A 23,151-nucleotide genomic window follows, 5' to 3' on the forward strand; every position below is an offset into this window, starting at 1 on the left:
TCTGACACCGGACCAACCAGTCCTAGCACTAACCCCATAATGCCAGACGCCAGGCGGAGCAGCCACTAGATTGCCAATTTTAAAGTCTTAGGTATGACCCGGCCGGGGTTCGAACCCACGACCTCCCGATCACGGGGCGGACGCCTCACCACTAGGCCAACCGTGCCGGTATTTTCATGGTGATTGAATTGTTCCAATGCTGTGTGCAGTACAGTGGATCCCCCTTTAAGACCTCCACAAATCTGAGAAAACAAGGTCTTAAAAAGGAGGGAGACTTAAAGAAGAGGGAGACTTAAAGAAGAGGGAGACTTAAAGAAGAGGGAGTCTTGAAAATGGGTTTCATTGTACACTAACTTTTGTGAAAATACATGACAATAATTTGGAGAATACTCCAGTGCAAAATTGGGGTTCCCAGATCTGGAGAACACTTCAGCAGTACCTGCAATGTGTGGACCCTCCCATGACAGGACACCTCCCTTAAATGGACACCTTCTCTTGTCCCTTTTGATACTATCTCTACCAAAGTATACCTGTCATGACAGGCCACCTGCAATGTAGGGACACTTGGCTGGTCCCAAGGCTGTCCTGTCATGGCAGGTACCACTGTCCATAGTACAATATAACTCTAAGGTGTGGCTGTGTCTTCACAACAATATAACTCCAAGGTGTGGCTGTGTCTTGACAACATATATTCAGCAAGATTTACTCTCTGTCTCTTCTCTCCCACAGACCAGCATGACGTCTCGCATGATGCAGCGTATGTCCTTCGGCCTGTACAGCGACAAACGCCGCGTCGAGTTCATGAAGATGCGAGGGCCCAGAGGCAAAGGTCACGCACAGATGGCCGTCAGCAGGGTCAAGGGGTCAGGGCCGGAGACGCCCAAGGTCGAGGACTTCCCCATGTCTGACTTTGAAGATGATGAACAGGTACAGGGTGACAAGATGAGATCGTGTTGCTTACAGTATACAGTAGCTATGAAAGCTGAAGAGATCCATCGTGTAGCTCATTCTCCACCCTCTGGTTCTTCTTCTTGTCGATCACACTAGTTATTTTGTCAGCCCGGACAGCGAGACGAGTGATGCCGTATCTGGTACTTCAATAATCCTCTGTATTTCAGAAGTTTTTGATTTATTTTTATATATTTCTCTAAAAAAAAGTTATTATTATTTTGGAAATAAAATCAAGGCCCCCTTTCACCTGTATCCTTCACTAATGTCCCACTGTTCTGACTTTGCCCTGTTCAACAGAACCAGTACGCCACGAGACGAATGAGTGACCCCAGCTCATCGTCAGGGTCACGGTTTCCCGGCGGTTTCCGTCGCGCGGTGTCCATGAAGAAATCTCGGTCAGACACGGACAAGATGGCGTCTGCTCTGGAGAAGGACGAGGATGAAGTACTGGCAGGTACATTCCAGGATGGTACGCACTTTTATGAAATGTACTTTATCAAACATTGCCCTTTGTAATTTAAGATAGTACGCTCCTGTATCATTTCATTTTCATTTCAATTACTTTATTATCCCATTGCTGGGAAATTGGGGTCGCTTCCTCCCAGTGGAAAGCTAACAAGAGTGGCGCCACCCAGGTGTGTGTGTATTTAGGTGTAATCAGCCTCCTGCACTTATGGCAGAATGACACAGGTCTTTCATTTAATTTCATTTACTTTATTATCCAAATGCTAGGAAATTTGAGTCGCTTCCTCCCAGTGGAAAGCTAGCAGCAACAGAGTGGCGCTACCCAGGTGTGTGTGTGTTTAGGTGTAATCAGCCACCTGCACTTATGGCAGCATGATCACAATCCTTTATGTGCCACTGTGGTTACACACGGGTGGGACGTGGATACCATCTCTGAGTCAGCACATAAAGTTGGCCGTGTCCGTCCTAGCCTCGATTCGAACTACTGACCCTTGAATCCTCTTGTATTTCAAGATGGTACGCTCCTGTATCTGAAAGCTATTTACCTGGTCTTAAAAGGGAGGGAGTGTGAAATGATGGTGGTCCTTAAGGGGAGGGAGTGTGACATGATGGGGGTCTTTAAGGGGAGGGAGTGTGACATGATGGTTGTCTTTAAGGGGAGGGAGTGTGACATGATGGGGGTCTTTAAGGGGAGGGAGTGTGACATGATGGGGGTCTTTAAGGGGAGGGAGTGTGACATGATGGGGGTCTTTAAGGGGAGGGAGTGTGACATGATGGGGGTCTTTAAGGGGAGGGGGTGTGACGTGATGGGGGTCTTTAAGGGGAGGGAGTGTGACATGATGGGGGTCTTTAAGGGGAGGGAGTGTGACATGATGGGGGTCTTTAAGGGGAGGGAGTGTGACGTGATGGGGGTCTTTAAGGGGAGGGAGTGTGACATGATGGGGGTCTTTAAGGGGAGGGAGTGTGACATGATGGGGGTCTTTAAGGGGAGGGAGTGTGACATGATGGGGGTCTTTAAGGGGAGGGAGTGTGACATGATGGGGGTCTTTAAGGGGAGGGAGTGTGACATGATGGGGGTCTTTAAGGGGAGGGAGTGTGACATGATGGGGGTCTTTAAGGGGAGGGAGTGTGACATGATGGGGGTCTTTGAGGGGAGGGAGTGTGACATGATGGGGGTCTTTAAGGGGAGGGAGTGTGACGTGATGGGGGTCTTTAAGGGGAGGGAGTGTGACATGATGGGGGTCTTTAAGGGGGTTCCACTGGACTTGCTGAGGACGCCTGTGTTGTTTCAGAGCTGGACGAAGAGATCCCACACAACGGGCTGTGGGGCTGGTCCTTCGCTCAGGCCTGGCACCACTTCAAGGAGAAACGTCGGGCCAACTGCGTGGCGCTGCAGGCAAACCTCACTTACATCACTCTGCCTTGGCACCATATCATTGCTGGTAAGATCGGGCTTTGGAACACAGACATTTTACACAAACATCATTTTCTGTCATGTAGTGTGAGAATTAGGTTCAGTGTGTACTTTTGCTTCTTCGTAGCATTAACCTATAAATTGTAGTCCTAGGGGCAGACCACTCACCCGCACTTTCTGCCCCACGTGGTTTGTTTGCTCGTGCAGCGGCAAGTGTACTACAATGATATTGAGGACAGCAGACTATCTAAAAGCTGAATTGTGACTAACTTCTTATTCAAAATTCGAAACAAGATTGTGATAATGTTTCAAAGAAAGGAGACCCATCTCTGGACAAACGTTATCACCTTAAAATAATGATTTCAATTTGAACAAAATCAGATGTCGGATGTGCTTGATGATTTGAAGTGTTTGCTGTTTGTGTTTTGCAGATTTGTTAGAGAACAAGACGCAGCCCGTTCTTACACACTGAAGATGGTGAATTGGTATCTAGTCAATGTCGTCATGGGAACCGTCTCCATGGTTGCAGGACCACAAGTGTTCTTTGTGTTTTGTCCCCCACTGTAGGTCAGGGATTTTCCATTCCTACACCATCACGCCAGTTCCAGAAACTTACCACAAATGTGATACAACCTACTTGAAATGAAGACAGATTATTTACATGTATATTTCAGTGTGTAATTTAGGTCATCAAGAGTCTTTAGACCGGAGGTAGCTATCGTAAACACTTATATCAAATCTGGGATGAGCTGTGTCAGGCTGCCAAGTATGAATTATGATTATTTGTAATTACTGTAATGAAGCCGTCTGCTGATAATAACAATTGTGCTTTGTTCTGTGATGTCAAGGTATTCCTTTGATGGCTCGCTGTGTGTGTGCAATTTGTGTGTACACTTTACATTGCGATCAGAGCTGACCGTGTTTTGCGTAGAAGTGTTGTTGCAAGAATGGCCCAGAATGCACCAGATTATACCATTTTGCTTTGTATTTTTCACACCCTTGACATCCCCCAGTAGGCTAGACGCTTGGTAAGCTTGATGCCCTCTCAGGTATTCGAGTCAAGCGTTGGCAGCATTATGGTTACGCTTTCAGTCTAGAGCTGGCAGCATTATGTTTACGCTTTCAGTATTGAGTTGAGGGATGTTCAGTGTTTAAGTGGTTTGAGGGTAAAGGTGTTCATTGATGCTGAAATGTCAACAATCCAGAGCTGCCAACTGCTATGCTTTCGTCGTAGCATGCTACGTTTTATGACCAATTGCTACGCTGTTACGCCAAGCTCACAATTGCTATGCTCAAGCAAATAATCACAAGCATTATTGCATCAGTTCACTCTTTCTTGTGAGCCCTAGTACTTATTACTGATTCTCTCTGTGTAGCGGTCACAATATGGATCATAAAACATTTTCCACACTGAAAATGGAATTGCAGACACTCTCCACTGGGAATTATGGTCTATAGATTCTTGCAGGAAATAGCATAAATGCAGATGCGCGAATATATTTTAGGCAATGCTAAACTAAAACACAGTTTGCTACGCTGATTCAAAAAAAGTCTTAATTTTTACGCCTGAGGCTCTGGCTTATAGCTGCACATTGGGTGGCCTTGGCATCACGGCTTGTAACAGTGGAAGGATACGGAGCTACACTTAATGGCTTATAGCCGCACATTTGATGGCCTGGGCATCACGGCTTGTAACAGTGCAAGACCACAGAGCTACACTTAGTGGCTTATAGCCGCTCATTTGATGGCCTTGGCATCACGGCTTGTAACAGTGCAAGACCACAGAGCTACACTTAGTGGCTTATAGCCACACATTTGATGGCCTTGGCATCACGGCTTGTAACAGTGCAAGACCACAGAGCTACACTTAGTGGCTTATAGCCACACATTTGATGGCCTTGGCATCACGGCTTGTAACAGTGCAAGACCACAGAGCTACACTTAGTGGCTTATAGCCACACATTTGATGGCCTTGGCATCACGGCTTGTAACAGTGCAAGACCACAGAGCTACACTTAGTGGCTTATAGCCACACATTTGATGGCCTTGGCATCACGGCTTGTAACAGTGCAAGACCACAGAGCTACACTTAGTGGCTTATAGCCACACATTTGATGGCCTTGGCATCACGGCTTGTAACAGTGCAAGACCACAGAGCTACCCTTAGTGGCTTATAGCCACACATTTGATGGCCTTGGCATCACGGCTTGTAACAGTGCAAGACCACAGAGCTACACTTAGTGGCTTATAGCCACACATTTGATGGCCTTGGCATCACGGCTTGTAACAGTGCAAGACCACAGAGCTACACTTAGTGGTTTATAGCCACACATTTGATGGCCTTGGCATCACGGCTTGTAACAGTGCAAGACCACAGAGCTACACTTAGTGGCTTATAGCCACACATTTGATGGCCTTGGCATCACGGCTTGTAACAGTGCAAGACCACAGAGCTACACTTAGTGGCTTATAGCCACACATTTGATGGCCTGGGCATCACGGCTTGTAACAGAGCAAGACCACAGAGCTACACTTAGTGGCTTATAGCCACACATTTGATGGCCTTGGCATCACGGCTTGTAACAGTGGAAGGACACGGAGCTACACTTAGTGGCTTATAGCCACACATTTGATGGCCTTGGCATCACGGCTTGTAACAGTGCAAGACCACAGAGCTACACTTAGTGGCTTATAGCCACACATTTGATGGCCTTGGCATCACGGCTTGTAACAGTGCAAGACCACAGAGCTACACTTAGTGGCTTATAGCCACACATTTGATGGCCTTGGCATCACGGCTTGTAACAGTGCAAGACCACAGAGCTACACTTAGTGGCTTATAGCCACACATTTGATGGCCTTGGCATCACGGCTTGTAACAGTGGAAGGACAGGGAGCTCCGCCAGCAGCCTCAGTGACACCGAATATGGTGCAGACACAATGGAACTGATTTATGTAGAGTCCACATAGTAAACATTGTTGGCCTTTGTGGATAAACATGCTCAGCTTAGCTATGGATAGAGTGTAAGGATTATGGGTGTGGAGATTGTTTGAGTGTAAAATACGAGCTTTGTGTTTTAGCTCACAGGTCACAAAACTAAGTGATTAACTCCTCAATCAAAATATTTCCTTGTTATTGGATGCTATTACTTTGCTAATCCTACAGTTGCAGAGTACTGTACATGTACCTGTTTCCTTGATTTTCTATTGCTTGTTTTCATTGAAGGTGACTTTCTTCATCACAATGTTTATATTTACCTTTCGGTAGAAGAAGGTGACTTTCTTCATCACAATGTTTATATTTACCTTTCGGTAGAAGAAGGTGACTTTCTTCATCACAATGGTTATATTTACCTTTCAGTAGAAGAAGGTGACTTTCTTCATCACAATGTTTATATTTACCTTTCGGTAGAAGAAGGTGACTTTCTTCATCACAATGGTTATATTTACCTTTCAGTAGAAGAAGGTGACTTTCTTCATCACAATGTTTTTAATTTACCTTTCGGTAGAGGCTGCACAATCACAACAGGATTTCTTAGAATTCTAGAAATCTAAGACCGTCAGAAATCTAAGACCGTCAGAAATCTAAGACCTTCAGAAATCTAAGACCTTCAGAAATCTAAGACCGTCAGAAATCTAAGACCGTCAGAAATCTAAGACCTTCAGAAATCTAAGACCGTCAGAAATCTAAGACCGTCAGAAATCTAAGACCTTCACAAATCTAAGACCTTCACAAATCTAAGACCTTCACAAATCTAGAAGGGAAGGAGTCTTAAAATGGGAGTAAATGTACAGTGGTTATGAACGGAAAAAGGGAGGGCGTCTTAAATCGGGGGGTCTTAAAAGGGGGGTTCCACTGTACCTGTCTTTTGTTACTTGTGCTTTTCGGGGAAACAAGTATTTCATTGATGGAACCATCGTTTTGCTATAATGAAGTTTTGAAACATTCCTTTTATTCAAGATTGTGCAGCTTTGATTGCATTGCATTTATTGGTTCTTGGGTACATACATGTATACCAAGAGGCATAAATTCCGCAAACTGAACTTTAAAAAATCACAAACAATCAACTCAGTGGTGAATGTTTTCAATGTTTGAATATTTTATTTATTGGCCATTTTAGTGTTTATAAACCTTCGCTTTATTGATTTTGAATAGAACATCATGAAATGACAATTTTTCAAAAAAAGTGACTGAGTCCAAGCGCAATGATTTCGGAAAACGTTCAGTGTTCATCACGTCTAGTGCTTTGGCCAGCTCTAAGCATCCCAATCGCTTGCTGTCTCTCTCCTTCATCAAGTCGTGGCATGATTGCGATATCTGATACAGCCAAACATTCTTTTTTTCTTTTTCTTTATTTGCAAAGCGCAAGCTGACAGCGTGAAACATTTGCTCCGACACTCAAGATGTCAACTACAAATTACAGGTTCAATCTGATTTTCGTTTGAGAGCAAAATCGTTCAATGCACTATTTGCAGAATTTATGCCTTTCAGTATATATGTTATTTTGTAAACATCACACAGTTAATTAAAGAGTTTTCTGTACATGAACTTATTAGACAATACCGGTAATTATGGTGTTAGGACATTCATGGCAGTTTTTATCTTTGTGTTTGGTGATATGTGTATTGCTATTATAAATAATTTTTATGCCTTTCGATGATTTTTCATAATGTGCAATGTATGATATGTGAGTCTGTTTGATGTCTACTTATGGGTCTAAATGGAACGTTTTTCAGAAATTAGTTGTACCGTCTTTTGGCAGTGAAAGTTTTGTTCTGCCTTTTGGTAGCTTTACTGGAACATAGAGGGAGAGTCTGTGTGTGTGTGATGTGTGTGTGTGTGTGTGTGTCTGTGTGTGTGTGTGTGTGTGTGTGTGTGTGTGTGTGTGCACCTGTGTGTTTGCGTGCGTGTGTGCTTGCGTGCGTGCATATGTATGTATGTGTGTGTGTGTGTGTGTGTATGTGTGTGTGCACCTGTGAGTGCACCTGTGTGTTTGCGTGCGTGCATATGTATGTGTGTGTCTGTGTTTGTGTGTGTGTGTTTGTGTTTTGTGATGTTTTGTTGTTCTTTTGAAGTTGTTTTTGGCTGTGGAAATAATATACTAGGATGGGCAAATGCTGAAATTGATGAAGATGATTAGGTAGAGGGGTGAATTTGACGTAAAGGGGTTTGTGAAATGAATGTATGATTGCACGATAAATGAATGTGAGGACTGGTAAGTATGAAATGTATGATTTCAGTTATTGAAAAGTGAAAGGTGGTGTTAATTGACTGTCGGGAAAGAATGTGTGGACTGGTAAGTATGAAATGTATGATTTCAGTTATTGAAAAGTGAAAGGTGGTGTTGATTGACTGTCGGGAAAGAATGTGTGGACTGGTAAGTATGAAATGTATGATTTCAGTTATTGAAAAGTGAAAGGTGGTGTTAATTGACTGTCGGGAAAGAATGTTTGCTTTACACTTTTTTGGATCCATTCAGCAGTATGTGCTTGCTTGTTTTCTGGCTCAGTTGGTATACATTATGGGTGTGACTGGGCATTCCTGTACATTATGGGTGTGACTGGGCATTCCTGTACATTATGGGTGTGACTGGGCATTCCTGTACATTATGGGTGTGACTGGGCATTCCTGTACATTATGGGTGTGACTGGGCAGTCCTGTACATTATGGGTGTGACTGGGCATTCCTGTACATTATGGGTGTGACTGGGCATTCCTGTACATTATGGGTGTGACTGGGCATTCCTGTACATTATGGGTGTGACTGGGCATTCCTGTACATTATGGGTGTGACTGGGCATTCCTGTACATTATGGGTGTGACTGGGCAGTCCTGTACATTATGGGTGTGACTGGGCATCCCTGTACATTATGGGTGTGACTGGGCATTCCTGTACATTATGGGTGTGACTGGGCATTCCTGTACATTATGGGTGTGACTGGGCATTCCTGTACATTATGGGTGTGACTGGGCATTCCTGTACATTGATGTGATTCCCTTTGAACAGTTCATGCTTTTGGGTGTTGTCATATTCAGTTGGTGTGAATTATGGGAATGATTGGTTATTCCCTGTACATACTTACTTGCTTGTTGTCATATTCAGTTGGTGTGAATTATTGGTGTGATTGTGTAATGTCTGTACGATGTTGTCATTTGGGATTTGTTGCTTCTCTTCAACAGTCAGCCGTGGCATTGTGTTCATGTTGTGTGGTGCTGCTGAAACAACTCAGTGTAAATACTACAGTACAAGCTTCACACACTTTTGACACTTTTCCCGGAAATAAAAAGTTATTACAGTGTAACCCCCCTTTTAAGACCAAGGTCATGGTGGGTAACATTAAAGGGAGTGTTGAAATGACAGTCAATTTACAGAGGTTATGAACAGAAAGTGTGCAAAAGCAAGGTAGATCTTAGAATCGGGGAAGTCTTAACCTTCACCGTGCTTCATGGGCCGGGGACGACCCAGAGCCTCACAAAATCGTCTTTCATGCAATCTCTAATCACCATACGACCATCGCATTGCCCAACTTGTAAAAGATTATCTTTGTAAACAAACAAATAAACGATGACGTCATTTGAACTACACAGTCCGGATGATGTGGGTCGTGGACGACCAATATGGAATTATGTGAGGAATTTTACGTTGTTTATCTTTATTCGGATGGTGTGGGTCGTGTACGACCCATACTCTGCAAAGAGGCGGCAAAACGTCTATCCCTATTCGGATGGCATGGGTCGTGTACGACCCATACGTTGTACGTTGAATCCTTCTTTGGAAAGTATGGGTCGCACACGACCTACATCATCCGGACTGTGTAGTCCAACGCGTGATCCGGTGAAGGTTAAATGTGGTTGTCTTAAGGGGGAGGGGGGGGGGGGGGGTCCTACTGTACTTTCAAACTTGACAAGGTCACTCTCTTCAGGTTGTGTGCAGTTATGCATGTGCATGTATGTTTGTACATGAATTGATAAAGTTCAAGGTCACATTTTCTTGGGTCATACTGTTGTGCCAACAAGATGTTGGCAGTCAGGTATCAGAAGCTGTGTGTTTTTGATTGGGTTTATGATTTGTTTTGAGTCACAATCTGCGTCCTTTATGTTCCTCGGAATTTCAAGGTGCATGCATTGTTTTAATCAATGTCATACACGTTGCATGCTGTGCATATATATTTTATATTACGATTCCTTGTTGTATGCCTGTGTTTTGCATATCGATGTGATAAGTTGGTTGTTGAGAGGTGGAGTGCATCTGTAAACATGACTGTGCCAGCAATGCGAGTCTGACAGTATCTCTTGTCTGACAGTATCTCTTGTGAAACTGTGAAACGAATCTTTTCTGACCGCATACATGATACATTTCTTCACTTTCTTGTAAAAACAGGATGAACCTTTTTTGTGCGTGTTTTTTTCATTTTTAAAATCAAAATTGTGAACATTTTTGAAGCTCCTCAAGTAATGATATCTCATGAAAGAAATATCCATCAGCACATTGACAGTCTTAGTGTGGTATGTGTTCTGGAATTATTTATCTGTGTTAGTTTGTGCATTACATTTTAAATATACTGTGCAAAAAAAGTATCGCATAGTTAGTTTGATGAATAATTTTATTGACATTTCCTTCTTTCAAACAAACAATACATAAGTCGGACAGAAAAGTTTTTGAGCTTTTTCGATAGCACAGATGCATGTCTTTATTTGCTGGACTTTGCAGTTATTCATTGAGCGTGACCTTCACACAAACCAAGGTCAAAGTCAGTAACGAGTATGGCTTCCACGTGAGTCAATTACAGCCTGGCATCTCCTTGGCATGGAAGCAATGAGTCTTCGCAAAGTCTGTTGGGGAATGTTGTCCCTGCACTCTCCTTGCCTCCTGTACACCCTCCTCCTGCTGTCGTGATGTTGCAGGAGGAAATAAGACTCATCGCTGAAGACAACGTGGCGCTAGTTGTTGGCAAGGGTCCACTGGAGGTGCTGGTTCGCCCACTGCATCCTGGCCTGGCAATGGCGGCGAGTCAGGACGTTGCCCCGGAGTGGCCTGTAAGCGTGTAGACCAGTTGTATGCAGGCGGTTCCGGACGGTCTGCACGGAGATGCGGCGGCCACCAGGCAGTGCCCTAGCGGTCACCGAGGCTGACTGGAACCGATGCCTGAGATGGGTGACCCGGATGTAGCGATCTTGCGCCTGTGTCGTCACTCTAGGTCGTCCTGACCTTGGCGCGGGAGCTGACGACCCAGTTTGTTGAAAACGGTGCCAGAGGCGAGAGATGGTGCTCTGGGACACCCGCAGGGCTCTGGCAACCTCGGATTGGCTCTGGCCTGCTTGAAGGCGGCCAAGGGCGTTCTCTCGTACTGAAGCGTTGAGTTGTGACATTTTTCATTTCCTCAGGGAATGGCCGCATCAGTCAGAATTGCTTCGCTTGTTATTGCCCAAGTTGGCACATGAGCTCAGCTAACCTTACGCGAAATTTCGAGTGAAATCTAAAAAAAACGTGCAGTACAGGAGCACAAAACAACAAAATGTGCGTTTTGGCCTCAAAATGCACATCTTGCACGTGCGCGGTGAATTTTGCTCCCTCAATCGACTATCGGGTTCAACTGAACTGCAAAAGCTAGTTTCGAGGCGTTCCAATCAGAATGTTTGTCTGGAACTTACAACTATTCACCTATGCGATACTTTTTTTGCACAGTGTATTTGTAAACTTTCTCTCTGTAACTGCTTTTGCTCTCTGAGGGCTATAGTTCCATAGTGTAGCAAATATCCATGTGGTGTGTGTGTGTGTGTGTGTGTGTGTGTGTGTGTGATGTAGGTTTGTGTATGTGCTTGTGTGTGTGGTGTGTGTATGTGTTTGTGTGTGTATGTGTTTGTGTGTGTATGTGTATAGGTGTGTGTGTGTGTGTGTGTGTGTGTGTGTGTGTGTGTGTGTGTGTGTGTGTGTGTGTGTGTGTGTGTAAGTGCCTATGGAGCGAACATGATGTCTGCGTTATGTGGAGGGAAGAACAGCACTGTGAAGCTGAGATGATTAAATCAAACAGTATGGTAAACATGTACGCCCGAGTCTCTTCCTTACTGTGTGTGTGTGTGCGAGTGTGTGTGTGTGTGTGTGTGCGTTGACAAAACAAGAGAAGTGAATGACATGTTTTTTTCAAAAATTAAACATGTAAACATTCCAATAACCAACAATTCTTTTTTTGTATCCTCGATGTTGGAACGTTATCAGTCTATCTGTGTTGGGTTATCTCAAAGATCAACCTGCCAGCTGTGCGCCTTTCTTTTTTACATTTAGTCAAGTTTTGACTAAATGTTTTAACATAGAGGGGGAATCGAGACGAGGGTCGTGGTGTATGTGTGTGTGTGTGTGTGTGTGTCTGTCTGTCTGTGCATGTGTGTGTGTAGAGCGATTCAGACTAAACTACTGGACCGATCTTTAGGAAATTTGACATGAGAGTTCCTGGGTATGATATCCCCAGATTTTTTTTTCATTTTTTGATAAATGTCTTTGATGACATCATATCCGGCTTTTTGTAAAAGTTGAGGCGGCACTGTCACACACTCATTTTTTAATCAAATTGATTGAAATTTTGGCAAAGCAATCTTCGACGAAGGCCGGACTTCGGTATTGCATTTCAGTTTGGTGGCTTTAAAACTAATGAATGAGTTTGGTCATTAAAAATCGGAAACTTGTAATTAAAATTTTTTTTTATTAAACGATCCAAAAACAATTTTGTCCTATTCTTCGTCATTTTCTGATTCCAAAAACATATACATATGTTATATTTGGATTACAAACAAGCTCTGACAATTAAAAATAAGAAAATTATGATTAAAATAAATTTTCCGATCCGATTTAAAAACATCTAATTCCTTGTCGGTCCTTGATTCCAAAAACATATAGATATGATATGTTTGAATTAAAAACAAACTCAGTAAGCTAAAAAGAATAGACATACAGAAAAGCGTGTTATCCTGCTCAGCGCGACCACTACCGCACTATTCTGCATGGCTTGTCAATTTCACTGCCCTTGCCACGAGCGGTGGACTGACGAAACTACGAGTATGTGGTCTTGGTGAAAATAGCAGTGCGTTCAGTTTCATTCTGTGAGTTCGACAGCTTGACTAAATGTTATTTCGCCTTACGCGACTTGTTATTTGTTTCTGTGTGTTTTGTTTAAGATTGTTTGGTTTGATTATTTTGAGGTTGTCTTTTTTTTTACACGTGAGATTAAATTGCAGATTTCCCTTCTGGATGGAGGGAAATTCAAGATAGTGACTTACTGTATACTGTCTTTTCTTAACTTCATTTTGTCGAATTGTTCAGAGTTAATGCACCGTTTGTGTATTTTATTTTTGTGAAAGCGGAGACTTTGAAATTTGAGGGAGGTCACCAAACTTTGTGGACAACAGTGATCATAAAACACTGAGTGTGTCAGGTTTGAGTTGTCTTCAAATAATAATGTGTAACGCAGCCAGACACACACATGAGCACGTGCGCACACACACACACACACACTGACACACACACACACACACACCACACCCCACCACACATACACACACACACCACACCACCCCACACACACACGCGCACCACACCACACAAACACCACCCCACACACAAACACGCACCACACCACACCACACACACACGCCACATCACCCCACACACACACACACACACACACACACACACACACACACACACACACACACACATTAATTCAGACAGACAGAATCTTGAGCAAAAACATTTTTATTCAAAAACAATTGTGTGTTTTTGTTTGTGCTTTTTGAGAAATGCTATGATTTGTTACTTTTCAAACAGGCAGTAAACATTTGTAAACGACATATTTAGACTAAAAAGGTCCATAGTCACACTCAAAACGTCACACTCAAAATTTACCAAAATTGTTTGAGGTCTTTAAAGGGGTGTTTCACTGTATAGACATTGTTGAATGTCAGCATATGCTGTGCCGCGTAGGGTTATTGACTCAGCTCTGGGTCAAGAGGGTACAAATCAAAAGTTCCGGACAGTGTGTTATGTGGGCCGTGTGGTATTTATACAACATTGATCAATCAATCAATCAATATGAGGCTTATATCGCGCATATTCCGTGGGTACAGTTCTAAGCGCAGGGATTTATTTATTTATTTTTTATTTTTTATTTTTTAAAAATTTTTTTTATGTCGCTCAGTGCTTCCTGTCTCAGCATTTAAATTTTATCATCGTGGATTTCTGATTTGCTTATAGTTTGTCTGTGAACCTGCAAAAATGTTCTGTCATTTGTTACATGTAGAAAATATAAGTCGTTTGTAACTTAATGTAGGATGACCCCCCGCGGGTTAGGGGGAGTCCCATATTGGTTGGGACGAGAAAGAATTTACCCGATGCTCCCCAGCATGTCGTAAGAGGCGACTAACGGATTCTGTTTCTCCTTTTAATTACCCTTGTTAAGTGTTTCTTGTATAGAATATAGTCAAATTTTGTAAAGATTTTAGTCAAGCAGTATGTAAGAAATGTTAAGTCCTTTGTACTGGAAACTTGCATTCTCCCAGTAAGGTCATATATTGTACCACGTTGCAAGCCCCTGAAGCAAATTTTTGATTAGTGCTTTTGTGAACAAGAAACAATTGACAAGTGGCTCTATCCCATCTTCCCCCTTCCCCCGTCGCGATATAACCTTCGTGGTTGAAAACGACGTTAAACACCAAATCTATATATATATACGACTAGTGTCTGTCTGTCTGTCTGTTCGCGATGCACGGCCAAAGTTCTCGGTGGATCTTTTTCAAATTTGGACACCGTATTTAGCTAGACCCCGGACACAACCTCATCGATGAGATATTTCAAAACGTGCTCTCAGCGCGCAGCACCGTGCGCGCTGAACCGATTTTTTGGTTTTTTGGTTTTTTTGTTGTTGTCGGGATCCACTACCAGTAACTCTTCCTTATCTTCTCCAGTGTTTTCAGCCGCGATTATCTCCCTTCCTCCGTGTGGCGTCAATCCATATTCCCGTTACTACGTTACTATTTTTAGAAGGTCACTGCACGTTACTATTTTTAGAAGGTCTCCAGTGTTTTGCGCGTTTATCTCCTTTCCTTCGTGCGCCGGCAAAGCCGGCGTAATTTGCCGGGTCCCAGGCGCAGCCTGGTATTCGGCTCTACTTCTTCCCGGCGAAGCCGGAACCCGGCGAAGCGGGAAATCATCTAGTAAAGAAATAAAGAAAGAAAGATCATAAAGTGTATTTATCTTGTAAGGATACTCTTATCCCATGTGACAGTGTGGACAGATCTGTAGGTCAAGGTCATGATGGATAACATTAACAGGAAGGATGCTCTTATCCCATGTGACAGTGTGGACAGATCTGTAGGTCAAGGTCATGGTGACAGTGTGGACCGATCTGTAGGTCAAGGTCATAGTGGGTAACATTAACAGGAAGGTTGCTCTTATCCCATGTGACATTGTAGACAGATCTGTAGGTCAAGGTCATGGTGGTTAACATTAACAGGAAGGATGCTCTTATCCCACGTGACAATGTGGACAGATCTGTAGGTCAAGGTCATGGTGGGTAACATTAAAAGGAAGTATACTCTTATCCCATGTGACAGTGTAGACAGATCTGAAGGTCAAGGTCATGGTGGGTAACATTAACAGGAAGTATACTCTTATCCCACGTGACAATGTGGACAGATCTGTAGGTCAAGGTCATGGTGGGTAACATTAACAGGAAGGATGCTCTTATCCCACGTGACAATGTGGACAGATCTGTAGGTCAAGGTCATGGTGGGTAACATTAACAGGAAGGATACTCTTATCCCATGTGACAGTGTGGACAGATCTGTAGGTCAAGGTCATAGTGGGTAACATTAACAGGAAGGATGCTCTTATCCCATGTGACAGTGTGGACAGATCTGTAGGTCAAGGTCATGGTGGGTAACATTAACAGGAAGGATACTGTTATCCCTTGTGACAGTGTGGAGAGATCTGTAGGTCAAGGTCACGGTGGGTAACATTAACAGGACGGTACGGTGGAACCTCCCTCTTAAGACCGCCACAAACCTGAGACAGTCAATTGTCAAAAGGAGGGAGTGTTGAAATGACAGTCAATTGTCAAAAGGAGGGAGTGTTGAAATGACAGTCAATTGTCAAAAGGAGGGAGTGTTGAAATGAAAGTCAATTGTCACAAGGAGGGAGTGTTGAAATGACAGTCAATTGTCAAAAGGAGGGAGTGTTGAAATGAAAGTCAATTGTCAAAAGGAGGGAGTGTTGAAATGACAGTCAATTGTCAAAAGGAGGGAGTGTTGAAATGACAGTCAGTTGTCAAAAGGAGGGAGTGTTGAAATGACAGTCAGTTGTCAAAAGGAGGGAGTGTTGAAATGACAGTCAGTTGTCAAAAGGAGGGAGTGTTGAAATGACAGTCAATTGTCAAAAGGAGGGAGTGTTGAAATGACAGTCAGTTGTCAAAAGGAGGGAGTGTTGAAATAAAAGTCAATTGTCAAAAGGAGGGAGTGTTGAAATGAAAGTCAATTGTCAAAAGGAGGGAGTGTTGAAATGACAGTCAATTGTCAAAAAGAGGGAGTGTTGAAATGACAGTCAGTTGTCAAAAGGAGGGAGTGTTGAAATGACAGTCAGTTGTCAAAAGGAGGGAGTGTTGAAATGACAGTCAGTTGTCAAAAGGAGGGAGTGTTGAAATGACAGTCAATTGTCAAAAGGAGAGAGTATTGAAATGACAGTCAATTGTCAAAAGGAGAGAGTATTGAAATGACAGTCAGTTGTCAAAAGGAGGGAGTGTTGAAATGACGGTCAATTGTCAAAAGGAGGGAGTGTTGAAATGACAGTCAATTGTCAAAAGGAGAGAGTATTGAAATGACAGTCAATTGTCAAAAGGAGAGAGTATTGAAATGACAGTCAGTTGTCAAAAGGAGGGAGTGTTGAAATGACAGTCAGTTGTCAAAAGGAGGGAGTGTTGAAATGAAAGTCAATTGTCAAAAGGAGGGAGTGTTGAAATGAAAGTCAATTGTCAAAAGGAGGGAGTGTTGAAATGACAGTCAATTGTCAAAAGGAGGGAGTGTTGAAATGAAAGTCAATTGTCAAAAGGAGGGAGTGTTGAAATGACAGTCAATTGTCAAAAGGAAGGAGTGTTGAAATGACAGTCAATTGTCAAAAGGAGGGAGTGTTGAAATGAAAGTCAATTGTCAAAAGGAGGGAGTGTTGAAATGACAGTCAATTGTCAAAAGGAGGGAGTGTTGAAATGACAGTCAGTTGTCAAAAGGAGGGAGTGTTGAAATGACAGTCAATTGTCAAAAGGAGGGAGTGTTGAAATGACAGTCAATTGTCAAAAGGAGGGAGTGTTGAAATGACAGTCAATTGTCAAAAGGAGGGAGTGATGAAATGAAAGTCAATTGTCAAAAGGAGGGAGTGTTGAAATGACAGTCAATTGTCAAAAGGAGGGAGTGTTGAAATGACAGTCAATTGTCAAAAGGAGGGAGTGTTGAAATGAAAGTCAATTGTCAAAAGGAGGGAGTTTTGAAATGACAGTCAGTTGTCAAAAGGAGGGAGTGTTGAAATGACAGTCAATTGTCAAAAGGAGGGAGTGTTGAAATGACAGTCAATTGTCAAAAGGAAGGAGTGTTGAAATGACAGTCAATTGTCAAAAGGAGGGAGTGTTGAAATGAAAGTCAATTGTCAAAAGGAGGGAGTGTTGAAATGACAGTCAATTGTCAAAAGGAGGGAGTGTTGAAATGACAGTCAATTGTCAAAAGGAGGGAGTGTTGAAATGACAGTCAATTGTCAAAAGGAGGGAGTGTTGAAATGAAAGTCAATTGTCAAAAGGAGGGAGTGTTGAAATGACAGTCAATTGTCAAAAGGAGGGAGTGTTGAAATGAAAGTCAATTGTCAAAAGGAGGGAGTCGACATGAAAGTCAATTGTCAAAAGGAGGGAGTGTTGAAATGAAAGTCAATTGTCAAAAGGAGGGAGTGTTGAAATGAAAGTCAATTGTCAAAAGGAGGGAGTATTGAAATGAAAGTCAATTGTCAAAAGGAGAGAGTATTGAAATGAAAGTCAATTGTCAAAAGGAGAGAGTATTGAAATGAAAGTCAATTGTCAAAAGGAGGGAGTGTTGACATGACAGTCAATTTACAGAGGTTATGAACAGAAAGTGTGCAAAAGCAAGGTAGATCTTAGAATCGGGGAAGTCTTCACCTTCACCGTGCTTCGTGGACCGTGGACCGTGGGCCGTGGGCCGTGGACGACCAAGAGCCTCACAAAATCGTCTTTATCTCTAAAACAGTTTGGAGTTTTGAATTGAGACTTCATGCAATCTCTAATCACCATACGACCATCCCATTGCCCAACTTGTAAAAGATTATCTTTGTAAACAAACAAATAAACGATGACGTCATTTGAACTACACAGTCCGAATGATGTGGGTCGTGGACGACCAATATGGAATCATGTGAGGAATTTTACGTTGTTTATCCGAATAAGGATGATGTGGGTCGTGTACGACCCATACTCTGCAAAGAGGCGGCAAAACGTCTATCTCTATTCGGATGGCGTGGGTCGTGTACGACCCATACGTTGTACGTTGAATCCTTCTTTGGAAAGTATGGGTCGCACACGACCTACATCATCCGGACTGTGTAGTCCAACGCGTGATCCGGTGAAGGTTAAATGTGGTTGTCTTAGAGGGGGAGGGGGGGGGGGTCCTACTGTACTTTCAAACTTGACAAGGTCACTCTCTTCAGGTTGTGTGCAGTTATGCATGTGCATGTATGTTTGTACATGAATTGATAAAGTTCAAGGTCACATTTTCTTGGGTCATACTGTTGTGCCAACAAGATGTTGGCAGTCAGGTATCAGAAGCTGTGTGTTTTTGATTGGGTTTATGATTTGTTTTGAGTCACAATCTGCGTCCTTTATGTTCCTCGGAATTTCAAGGTGCATGCATTGTTTTAATCAATGTCATACACGTTGCTGTTTTTGTTTGTTTGTTTGCTTGCTTAACGCCCAGCCTACCACGAAGGGCCATATCAGGGCGGCACGTTGCTGTGCATATATATTTTATACTAGATGATTACCCGCTTCGCCGGGTACCGGCTTCGCCGGGAAGAAGTAGAGCCGAATACCAGAGACCTTCTAAACATAGTAACGTAGTAACGGGAATATGGATTGACGCCACACGGAGGAAGGGAGATAATCGCGGCTGAAAACACTGGAGAAGATAAGGAAGAGTTACTGGTAGTGGATCCCGACAAAAAAATACCAAAATCGGTTCAGACAGCACGTTTTGAAATATCTCATCGATGAGGTTGTGTCCGGGGTGTAGCTGAATACGGTGTCCACATTTGGTAAAGATCCACCGAGAACTGTGGCCGTGCATCGCGAACAGACAGACAGACACTGGTACCGCGGGCCTGTGGAGATGAAGGTCAGTGTGTGTGTGTGTGTGTGTGTGTGTGTGTGTGTGTGTGAACAGGGCGGGTAACTTTATCAAACAGTACCGCGGGGCTGTGGAGATGAAGGTCAGTGTGTGTGTGTGTGAACAGGGCGGGTAACTTTGTCACACAGTACCGTGGGGCTGTGGAGATGAAGGTCAGTGTATGTGTGTGGACAGGGCGGGTAACTTTATCACACAGTACTGCGGGCCTGTGGAGATGAAGGTCAGTGTGTGTGTGTGAACAGGGCGGGTAACTTTATCACACAGTACCGCGGGGCTGTGGAGATGAAGGTCAGTGTGTGTGTGTGAACAGGGCGGGTAACTTTATCACACAGTACCGCGGGGCTGTGGAGATGAAGATCAGTGTGTGTGTGTGAACAGAGCGGGTAACTTTGTTACACAGTACCGCGGGCCTGTGGAGATGAAGGTAAGTGTGTGTGTGTGTGGACAGGGCGGGTAACTTTGTCACACAGTACCGCGGGGCTGTGGAGATAAAGGTCAGTGTGTGTGTGTGTGTGTGTGTGTGTGTGTGGACAGGGCGGGTAACTTTATCACACAGCACCGCGGGGCTGTGGAGATGAAGGTCAGTGTATGTGTGTATGTGAACAGGGCGGCTAACTTTGTCACACAGTACTGCGGGGCTGTGAAGATGAAGGTCAGTGTGTGTGTGTGTGTGTGTGTGTATGTGTGTGTATGTGAACAGGGCGGGTAACTTTGTCACACAGTACTGCGGGGCTGTGGATATGAAGGTCAGTGTGTGTGTGTGTGTGTGTGTGTGTGTGTGTGTGTGTGTGTGAACAGGGCGGGTAACTTTGTCACACAGTACTGCGGGGCTGTGGAGATGAAGGTCAGTGTGTGTGTGTGTGTGTGTATGTGAACAGGGCGGGTAACTTTGTCACACAGTACTGCGGGGCTGTGGAGATGACGGTCAGTGTGTGTGTGTGAACAGGGCGGGTAACTTTATCACACAGTACCGCGGGGCTGTGGAGATGAAGGTCAGTGTGTGTGTGTGTGTGTGTGTGGACAGGGCGGGTAACTTTGTCACACAGTACCGCGGGCCTGTGGAGATGAAGGTCAGTGTGTGTGTGTGTGGACAGGGCGTGTAACTTTATCACACAGTACTGCGGGGCTGTGGAGATGAAGGTCAGTGTGTGTGTGTGGACAGGGCGGGTAACTTTGTCGCACAGTACCGCGGGGCTGTGGAGATGAAGGTCAGTGTGTGTGTGTGTGAACAGGGCGGGTAACTTTGTCACACAGTACCGCGGGGCTGTGGAGATGAAGGTCAGTGTATGTGTGTGGACAGGGCGGGTAACTTTATCACACAGTACCGCGGGCCTGTGGAGATGAAGGTCAGTGTGTGTGTGTAAACAGGGCGGGTAACTTTATCACACAGTACCGCGGGGCTGTGGAGATGAAGGTAAGTGTGTGTGTGTGTGTGTGTGAACAGGGCGGGTAACTTTATCACCCAGTACTGCGGGGCTGTGGAGATAAAGGTCAGTGTGTGTGTGTGGACAGGGCAGGTAACATTGTCACACAGTACCGCGGGGCTGTGGAGATGAAGGTCAGTGTATGTGTGTGGACAGGGCGGGTAACTTTATCACACAGTACCGCGGGCCTGTGGAGATGAAGGTCAGTGTGTGTGTGTGTGTGTGTGTGAACAGGGCGGGTAACTTTATCACACAGTACCGCGGGGCTGTGGAGATGAAGGTCAGTGTGTGTGTGTGAACAGGGCGGGTAACTTTATCACACAGTACCGCGGGGCTGTGGAGATGAAGGTCAGTGTGTGTGTGTGAACAGGGCGGGTAACTTTGTCACACAGTACCGCGGGGCTGTGGAGATGAAGGTCAGTGTGTGTGTGTATGTGAACAGGGCGGCTAACTTTGTCACACAGTACCGCGGGGCTGTAGAGATGAAGGTCAGTGTGTGTGTGTGTGTGTGTGTGTGTGTGTGTGTGGACAGGGCGGGTAACTTTATCACACAGCTAGCACCGCGGGGCTGTGGAGATGAAGGTCAGTGTGTGTGTGTGTGTGAACAGGGCGGGTAACTTTGTCACACAGTACCGCGGGGCTGTGGAGATGAAGGTCAGTGTATGTGTGTGGACAGGGCGGGTAACTTTATCACACAGTACCGCGGGCCTGTGGAGATGAAGGTCAGTGTGTGTGTGTGTGTGAACAGGGCGGGTAACTTTATCACACAGTACCGCGGGGCTGTGGAGATGACGGTCAGTGTGTGTGTGTGAACAGGGCGGGTAACTTTATCACACAGTACCGCGGGGCTGTGGAGATGAAGGTCAGTGTGTGTGGGTGAACAGGGCGGGTAACTTTGTCACACAGTACCGCGGGGCTGTGGAGATGAAGGTCAGTGTGTGTGTGTATGTGAACAGGGCGGCTAACTTTGTCACACAGAACCGCGGGGCTGTAGAGATGAAGGTCAGTGTGTGTGTGTGTGTGTGTGTGTGTGGGGACAGGGCGGGTAACTTTATCACACAGCACCGCGGGGCTGTGGAGATGAAGGTCAGTGTGTGTGTGTATGTGAACAGGGCGGCTAACTTTGTCACACAGTACTGCGGGGCTGTGGAGATGAAGGTCAGTGTGTGTGTGTGTGTGTGTGTGTGTGTGTGTGTGTGTATGTGAACAGGGCGGGTAACTTTGTCACACAGTACTGCGGGGCTGTGGATATGAAGGTCAGTGTGTGTGTGTGTGTGTGTGTGTGTGTGTGTGTGTGTGTGTGTGTGTGAACAGGGCGGGTAACTTTGTCACACAGTACTGCGGGGCTGTGGAGATGAAGGTCAGTGTGTGTGTGTGTGTGTGTGTGTGTGTGTATGTGAACAGGGCGGGTAACTTTATCACACAGTACCGCAGGGCTGTGGAGATGAAGGTCAGTGTGTGGCTGTGTGTGAACAGGGCAGGTAACTTGATCACACAGTACCGCGGCCCTGTGGAGATGAAGGTCAGTGTGTGTGTGTGTGTGTGAACAGGGCGAGTAACTTTATCACACAGTACTGCGAGGCTGTGGAGATGAAGGTCAGTGTGTGTGTGTGGACAGGGCGGGTAACTTTGTCGCACAGTACCGCGGGGCTGTGGAGATGAAGGTCAGTGTGTGTGTGTGTGAACAGGGCGGGTAAATTTGTCACACAGCACCGCGGGGCTGTGGAGATGAAGGTCAGTGTGTGTGTGTGAACAGGGCGGGTAACTTTGTCACACAGCACCGCGGGGCTGTGGAGATGAAGGTCAGTGTCTGTGTGTGTGTGAACAGGGCGGGTAACTTTGTCACACAGTACCGCGGGGCTGTGGAGATGAAGGTCAGTGTGTGTGTGTGTGGACAGGGCGGGTAACTTTATCACACAGTACCGCGGGGCTGTGGAGATGAAGGTCAGTGTGTGTATGTGTGTGAACAGGGCGGGTAACTTTATCACACAGTACCGCGGGGCTGTGGAGATAAAAGTCAGTGTGTGTGTGTGAACAGGGCGGGTAACTTTATCACACAGTACCGCGGGGCTGTGGAGATGAAGGTCAGTGTGTGTGTGTGAACAGGGCGGGTAACTTTGTCGCACAGTACCGCGGGGCTGTGGAGATGAAGGTCAGTGTGTGTGTGTGAACAGGGCGGGTAACTTTGTCACACAGCACCGCGGGGCTGTGGAGATGAAGGTCAGTGTCTGTATGTGTGTGTGAACAGGGCGGGTAACTTTGGCACACAGTACCGCGGGGCTGTGGAGATGAAGGTCAGTGTGTGTGTGTATGTGTGGACAGGGCGTGTAACTTTATCACACAGTACCGCGGGGCTGTGGAGATGAAAGTCAGTGTGTGTGTGTGTGTGTGGACAGGGCGGGTAACTTTGTCACACAGTACCGCGGGCCTGTGGAGATGAAGGTAAGTGTGTGTGTGTGT

At 45.0% G+C, this 23,151-nt stretch overlaps 1 protein-coding gene and 1 long non-coding RNA gene across 3 annotated transcripts in view; both read left to right on the forward strand.

Annotated features, from left to right (window-relative positions):
- Positions 1-3,771, forward strand: part of LOC138970469 (uncharacterized protein KIAA0930 homolog) — a 29,354-nt gene extending 25,583 nt beyond the window's left edge. The window contains exons 7-10 of one of the 2 annotated variants that reach the window (XM_070342928.1): positions 730-927; positions 1,249-1,420; positions 2,709-2,858; positions 3,262-3,771. In XM_070342928.1, the coding sequence (XP_070199029.1) occupies positions 730-927; positions 1,249-1,420; positions 2,709-2,858; positions 3,262-3,302 (561 nt within the window). In that variant the 3' untranslated portion in view covers positions 3,303-3,771. The remainder of the gene's footprint in view (positions 1-729; positions 928-1,248; positions 1,421-2,708; positions 2,859-3,261) is intronic. The other variant, XM_070342929.1, reaches the window with a different exon arrangement.
- A 2,168-nt stretch (positions 3,772-5,939) lies between these two features.
- Positions 5,940-11,339, forward strand: LOC138970470 (uncharacterized). Its single transcript, XR_011456956.1, has 2 exons — positions 5,940-6,056; positions 6,294-11,339. It is a non-coding gene; the product is annotated as an uncharacterized lncRNA (long non-coding RNA).
- Positions 11,340-23,151: the final 11,812 nt, after the last annotated feature.

This window comes from Littorina saxatilis, linkage group LG7 (assembly GCF_037325665.1).
Source record: "Littorina saxatilis isolate snail1 linkage group LG7, US_GU_Lsax_2.0, whole genome shotgun sequence".
Classification (NCBI taxonomy): Eukaryota; Metazoa; Mollusca; class Gastropoda; order Littorinimorpha; family Littorinidae; genus Littorina; species Littorina saxatilis.